Source organism: Capsicum annuum, chromosome 6, assembly GCF_002878395.1.
Source record: "Capsicum annuum cultivar UCD-10X-F1 chromosome 6, UCD10Xv1.1, whole genome shotgun sequence".
Classification (NCBI taxonomy): domain Eukaryota; kingdom Viridiplantae; phylum Streptophyta; class Magnoliopsida; order Solanales; family Solanaceae; genus Capsicum; species Capsicum annuum.
The window spans coordinates 227,880,227-227,888,369 of record NC_061116.1 but is presented as its reverse complement, the minus strand read 5'-3'; the positions used below and the strand labels follow the sequence as shown (position 1 = coordinate 227,888,369).

General features: G+C 29.3%; 1 protein-coding gene and 1 non-coding gene across 2 annotated transcripts; both read left to right on the top strand.

Annotated features, from left to right (window-relative positions):
* The first annotated feature begins 234 nt into the window (after positions 1-234).
* LOC107875294 (probable transcriptional regulator RABBIT EARS) lies at positions 235-2,065 on the top strand. The gene is made up of 2 exons (XM_016721956.2): positions 235-727; positions 1,413-2,065. The coding sequence occupies exons 1-2, from the start codon at positions 418-420 to the stop codon at positions 1,688-1,690; spliced, it is 588 nt and encodes a 195-aa protein (XP_016577442.2). The 5' UTR covers positions 235-417; the 3' UTR covers positions 1,691-2,065.
* Positions 2,066-3,261: 1,196 nt separating this feature from the next.
* TRNAG-GCC lies at positions 3,262-3,332 on the top strand. Its single transcript has one exon. It is a non-coding gene; the product is annotated as a tRNA-Gly (tRNA).
* The last annotated feature ends 4,811 nt before the right edge of the window (positions 3,333-8,143 follow it).

Below are 8,143 nucleotides of genomic sequence, written 5' to 3'. Positions count from 1 at the left end.
AAACGATTCACATGCATGATCAATGTATATAAATTAAAATCTCATTTCCTTTACAATAATATTAGTGTTTGGAAGCTTAAACCCCTTGAATATATATATATATATATTATATTTAGTTTACTAAACGTCCGGCGTGGAATAACAAATAATTAGCTAGTATATATGACACGATGACTTAATTTTCTTCTCAAAATGATTTAAATTATCTCTCATATACCTCCCCATAACCACAAACAACAACAACGTAAACATAGTCAGTGTAATTTTACAAGTGAAGTTTGATGAAGGTAAAATGTAATAGACCTTACCAGTTACCCTTATCTTTGCGAGTTAGAGAATCCGCTGTTTCCGACTCATATACCTCCCCATCTTCCATATAATTTCTTCTTCTCTCAATATTCCAAAGTCAATACATATATGACATCAAACAAGATTGATGATCTATTAATGGAGTCCTCTAATCAAGGTGATTACTCGTTAAACTCATCGATCAATAAAGAAGTTGACCAGCTCCAGCAAGATCGACAAGAGTACTACTACATGGGAGGTGGTGGCAGATTCTATGAGTGTGTTTTCTGCAAAAGAGGTTTCAACACAGCTCAAGCTTTAGGTGGTCATATGAATATCCATAGGAAAGACAAATCCACCAGAAACAAACCTACTACTTCTACTCACAATTTGCTCATCAGCTCAAGTACTAATAAGAATGACATCCACATATCATCTGGTGAGTACTCAGAGTCGGATCCAGGATTTAATTATTTCATGTTCTAAACAGTCCGTGGTGAAGCATATATATATATACAGTATTAGGGTTTTTCTCTCTCACACAAACGAATAGCCCATGGTGAAGCATATATATATGTATAAAAAGTAATTTTGACCTAATTTTTCAATGAATTGATCGAAGGGTACGGTGTTCACCCAATCTTCCTTTAATCTATATATATAGCTCATCCTTTGTATACAGTTTTTATGCCTATATATATACATAGGCAGATTGAGTTTAACCTTAAAAGTTCTAGTACTGGACATATTCTTCCTTTGAAATGAAGGTTACGTCCATGGATCAATAAGTACTCCACTATTTATTGAGATTTCAGTCATTTTCAACTACCAAAATATTGGTTCAGTTGAACTTATTGTTTGTAAGTTGCATTCGCCCGCCTCAATTTATACAGTATATATATCAGAGTTTCTCTCTCACGCGCACACACAATTTTACTTGTCTATATATACCTTGGCAAAGTGGATTTAACCTTTAAGTTCTTCCCACTGAACATGCATATTGTATTTGGAATTATGGTTGAGAATTTTTTTCACTTGTGTATTAATTATGTTTTTGAAAATATATTGATTCAGTTGAATGTACTTACTTACCTTCTTAACACACTGTAAATGTGCCACTGCAGGTGCTAATCTTAGATGTTACAATGTGGCAGAGGCACAATCGAATTATCTAACACATTTTCCAGAATTATCTACATCTACCTCCACAAATGGCCAGATTTTATTGAATCACAATGCAATTGACAGCTCTCGTGATGATGATGATAATCACAATATTCAATGCCTGAATTTATTTGGTGGTACTGGAGCTCCATATGTAATAGAAACTATGGAAAAGAATAGTGAAGAAGATGATTTGGATTTGGAACTTCGACTTGGTCATGATCCTTTGAAACAATAGTACTTATATATTCAAAAGGGGATTTATTATTAGATTATTTTTCAATAATTATCTCGGACTGAGACGTACGGGCTTAAATGAAACATATTACTAATAGCTAGTACTGAAGTTGATTCTAACTTGATTGAGGTTTAGTTGTTGTTGTTGTTGTAATGTTACATATGCAACTATATATGAGTCTTATGGTGCTTTGTTGCATTAGTTACATATTATTAGTTATGATTTAATTTGTACTATATGGAGAAGCTATGGAAGTTGGAGGAGTTGGTGACAGCCAGAAATCTGAAGGTTAACATAGTTAGAAATTTTCCTCAACAATATTAACCCTAATCTCCTTAGGGTTATTATATAGTAAAATGTATAAAAGTGATGATATCATATATAGCTTCTTGAGTTCTTTTCCCTAGTGGAAAGCATTTAATATATATATTATTGATGATTACAAATTATTACTCTATTCAAGTTAATTATTGTTCAAATTTGGTGTACAGGATGTTGCAAGTTTGCATAATCTGATACTGTGTGTGTTTCAGTGCACATAGAATAATTAATTTTAATTAAAATGCTTTAATAGTGAATTATAGCCTTTTACATTCCATGATAGATTTGAGCTTTTGGTCATGTCCCTTTAGAAAAATACTCAAATGTGTGTTTGGTATTTTTGCTCAATCAACAAAACCGCATGAGGAACATTATTGGATTTGGTGAAATTCACTTGAGCCAGCTTAATATAATATATATGAACGAATTAATGAACTTTCCAGCTCAATTTAAAGGTCATATAAGTCAAGTTCAGTATTCAACTGCTAGGCACCTTTTTAGTTTTAAAATTTGAGGGGATTAAATTGCGATACCCTAAAGCCTTGAAGTGGCGTGAAAAAGGTCAGATCAAAGCAGGAACAATAGTGATGAAATATTATTTTATTCGATATTTGGTTGGAGGTATTAGTTAATACCGGGATAATTTATCCCACCATTTACACCATACTAATAGGATAAGTTATCCCATATGGATCGTGGAATAAGTTATCTCGAGTCATCCCGGAATAACTAATCCAAAATAACTATTTCTAACCAACGACCCCTAACAGTTGAGCCTAAGTCACTTTATATATTTTTCCTACCTAACTATTAAACTATATATTTTAGATATAATTAGCGAATTAGGAGAGTGATATTTTCCTTTTCATATAGTAACCTTGACTTGACCATAAGTCAAAGCTATACCTCTTAGAAATTGCAGAGCCAAAATTTTGGCCGAAAAGATTAAAACTTAAATGAATACATAAACAAATCAAGGAGATTCAATCATTAGTATATACATATATTTAATTAAAAACTTAGTGACCTGTCTACGCATGATCGGTGAAGTAACTTTTATTAATATACATTTTTAAGACTGTTATAAACACCCACATGCATTATCTACGAGATAATTTCTCTTGATCTACAACTACTTAAAGAAGCAAATTAAATTTCCATGATTGGTGAAAAAGCCATATGATACTACAAAACATCAGGGAATGTATTAATAGATTAATATAGAATTTAATTGAACAACGTATCAACTAGCACCAGTGGTCTAGTGGTAGAATAGTACCCTGCCACGGTACAGACCCGGGTTCGATTCCCGGCTGGTGCAAATTGTCTTCTGGCCTCGTCTCCATTTTGGCCTCTTTTTCGATGCAGTATAGCCCAAAGCTGTAATTTTCATACATAAACATGGTTATTTGTTTATCCTTGTGGTCGCTACCTTTTCCGACTTGTGTACACTTTATCTTCCTCAGAACCCACTTTGTGTGAGTATGTTATTGTTATCGTTGTTCATAGTGAGAGCTCTAATGCACCAGGTACTTTTGTTTTAAAAAAGATTTTGGTTATTTGTAGCATACCGGGTATGTTGTTGGTTATTTGTAATATCATAACTTATCATTCTCAATTACCTACTGAGATTGTAAACCATCAAGGGGGGACAATATATGAGGCTACAAGTGTAAATATTCTTAGGCCTTTTGGATATTTTAAAATATGAAATCACATGTTGAAATGCCCGTAGAGTTAGAAGTGCTGTGTGGGTAACTAAGGTGAGGATCATACTGAAACACAATTCAAGCCCAATAGGGCCATAGAATAATGGACCTGTTTTGGATCCAACCCACTTGCTAAATCTAAATAATTTACTATATCTTACATTTTTAGCCAGGAGATTAGAAAAAAATAATAATAATAATAATATAAATCCCAACCTTATTAGAATTATTTACACTCTCTCCCACTTCCTTAATTATTTTACTCTCTCTCCGGATTTATATACATAACAAGTCCGACATATACATAAAAACCTTTGTTATATGCAAAGCCCGACATATACATAACAAGATCGATTCATACACATAACAAGTATGACAAGGCCGACATATACATAACAAGGCCGATATATACATAATGAAACTAATTCATATACATAACAGGCCCGACATATACATAGAAGCTATGTATATGTATTTTTAAAGAAAAATGAGATTTTTGTAATATGTTTGGAGAGATGAGATTTTTGGTAATAAGTGAAACTTAAGTTGTGGATTTGTGTAATTTTTGTTTTTAAAAAAAACCACTCACCCAATCATACTAGTTTATGCCTGTCATCAATATATACTCTGTGTATAACAAATACTAGGCAGCTTACGCCCACGGCCCAATGTTGATCCTTCAAAATTCTACGTTATGTATAATTCTGTCATTTAATTAAAAACCTCATTTGTTTGATTAATGAATTCTAAGTTGGCATATAATATTATATTTAGATTATTGAAATTTGTATAACGATATTTTAAGTTGTTCAAAATTTTGTGACATTGATAGTCAACTATATTTTTAAAATAATTTAAGTTTTAAATTATTGTGATTTATAATATTTTTTCTTTTATTCTACTAATTAGAAGTTACATAGTAAAATTATTACAAAAAATACCTATGAATTTTTTTTAAGTGGTTCCATATAAAACATCAAGTTAATTTAAAATATCAAAAATTAATTTATCATTTTACGTTATTTTTTTAATATTTAAATGACTTATAATAATTAATTATGGATAATATAGTAAAATTACGATTGAAGTAGTTGAAACAGTCATGTCATAAATATCTATTTTAGTTTTTTTATTAAATATTATTAAATTTTTAATATGTAAATGACTTATAATAATTACTTAGGGGTAATGTAGTAAATCACGATTAAAATAGCTGAAGCAGGCATGTCGATCATGAGCAACCTGCTTCAACTGCTTACTGTGACTTCTTATATAGGATACTAATAATATAATTTTTTAATGCTTAAATAACCATAATAAGTAATTAGGTATAATATAGTAAAATCATGATTGAAGTCGCGAAACAGACATATATTAGAAGTGATATAACATAATAACTTCAAAAAGTTACTTGTGAAAAAAATATAATTGGGCCTCATATAAAACGTCAAGTTAATTTAAAATATCAAGAGTTAATTTATTATTTTATGTCTATTTTACCTTTTTTATTAAATACGATTAATTTTTTAATACTTTGATGACTTCTAATAATTAATTAGGGGTGATATGACAAAATTACGATTGAAGCAACTAAAACAGACATGTCATAAATATTTATTTTACTTATTTGTAGTAAATATTATTAATTTTCTAATACATAAATGACTTATAATAATTCATTAGGAGTGATACAGTAAAAACATAGTTGAAGCAGCTGAAGCAGGCATGTCATCCTGCTGCCTGCTTCAGCATAAAACTCCCTCTTATATATAACTAACTTAAATGACTTATAAAAACAACAAAAAATAATTTATTATTTTATGTCTTTTTTATTTTTTTATTAAATATTATTAATTTCTTAATACTAAAATGACTTATAATAATTAATTATGAGTGATGTAGTAAAATCACGATTGAAGCAGTTGAAATAGTGATGTCATAAATGTCTATTTTAAATTTTTTATTAAATTTTTTTAATTTTTTAATATGTCAATGACTTATAATAATTAATTAGGGGTAATACAGTAAAATCACAGTTGAAGCAGCTGAAGCAGGCATGTCGACCTCCCGCCTGCTTCAGCTGCGAACCAACTGAAGCAGGCATGTCAAAAATGTTTGTTTTATTTTTTTATTAAATATTATTAATTTTAAATACGTAAATGACTTATAATAATTAATTAGGGGTGATACATTAAAATTACGATTGAAGCATCTGAAAAAAAATATCCTCGAATAATAATAAGTGGAACTTTGAGGAACCTAGTAGTCATTTTGAAACTACCCTTTTATTAAATATTATTAATATTATAATATTTAAGTGAAATAATATATAATAATTAATTAGGGGTGATATAGTAAAATTACGCTTGAAGCATCTGAAGCAGGAAGTTGAAGCAGCCAAGACGACCCTAAGCTGCTCCAACATTGCCGCTTTTATTATACTAGTCAGCTTACGCCGTGCTACGCACGACCTAATGTTGATCCTTAAAATTTTTATGTTATGCATAATTCTATCATTTAATTAAAAGTTTTATTTGTTTGGTTGATAAATTCTAAGTTAGACATATAATATTATATTTAGATTGATGAAATTTGTATAACGATATTTTAAGTTGTTCAAACTTTTGTGACATTGATAGTCAATTATATTTTTTAAATAATTTAAGTTCTTAATTATTGCGATTTATAATATATTTTTTTTCTATTCTACTAATTAGAAGTGACATAGTAAAATTATTAATGTTTGTGAATTTTTTTTAAGTGGTTCCATATAAGACGTCATAGCAATTTAAAATATCAAAAATTAATTTATCATTTTATGTCTATTTTACTTTGTTTTATTAAATATTATTAATTTTTTAATACTTAAATGACTTATAATAATTAAGTATGGATAATTTAGTAAAACTACGATTGAAATAGTTGAAACAGTCATGCTATAAATATCTATTTTAGTTTTTTATTAAATATTATTAATTTTTTAATACATAAATGACTTATAATAATTACTCAGGGGTAATATCGTAAAATCACGATTGAAATAGCTGAGGCAGGCATGTCAAACATGAGCAGCCTGCTTCAGCTACTTATTGTGACTTCTTATATAGGATACTAATAATATAATTTTCTTTAATGCTTAAATAACCATAATAAGTAATTAGGGATGATATAGTAAAATCACGATTGGAGTCGCGAAGCTGACATTTATTAAAAGTGATATAGCATAATAACTATAAAAAATTACTTGTGAAAATAATCTAAGTTGACCTCGTATAAAACGTCAAGCTAATTTAAAACATCAAGAGATGATTTATTATTTTATGTCTATTTCATCTTTTTTATTAAATATTATTATTATTTTAATACTTAGATGACTTATAATAATTAATTAGGGGTGATATGATAAAATTACGTTTGAAACAATTGAAACAAACATGTCAGAAATGTTTATTTTACTTATTTGTATTAAATATTATTAATTTTCTAATACGTAAATAACTTATAATAATTAATTAAGGGTGATACAGTAAAAACACGGTTGTAGCAGCTAAAGTAGGTATGCCAACCCGGAAAAGGCATCGTTTCCACCCCAAACTATACCCGAAAAGTCGAAGCCACACCTAAACTATACTAGTGACCTATTACACACCTAAATTATAAAAAAATGAAACTATTTACACCCTGTCAGGCTACCACCACTTGCATGTGGTGTAGTGTTTTACACGCGCTGCCACATCAGCACCACGTCAGTAAAAAGTATCACTTTTTTTTATAGTTAAGGTGTGTAATAAGTCACTTATATAGTTTAGGTGTGGATTCGACTTTTCAACTATAGTTTGGGGTGGAAACGATGACTTTTCCCTTAATGTTTTTAGCCGTTTACTTTTGTTATTTAATAGGCTGGACGCGCCTAAAATAAGTGTAACACACGCGCCTTAGAATGGGGGTTGCGGGGAGGTAATAATATCACTTTTTTATAGTTAAGATGTGTAATAGGTCACTAGTATACTTTAGGTGTGACTTAGACTTTTCGAGTATAGTTTAGGGTGAAAACGATGCCTTTTCCCCATGCCGACCTGTTGCCTGCTTAAGCATAAAACTCCCTCTTATATATAACTATTCAATTTAAGTGGCATAATGCTTAGATGACCATAATAATTAATAAGGGGTGATAGAATAAAATCGTGATTGAAGTAGAGAAGTAGACATGTATTGAATGAATTATAATAACTAATTAGAAGTGATATAACAAAATTAATATAAGAAAATACTTTTGAAAAAAATTAAGTGGATCTCATATAAGACGTCAAGTTAATTTAATATTAAATATTATTAATTTTTTAAAACTTAGATGACTTTATAATAATTTTTTAATATTAATTTTTAATACATAGATGACTCATAATAATTAATTACGGGCGAT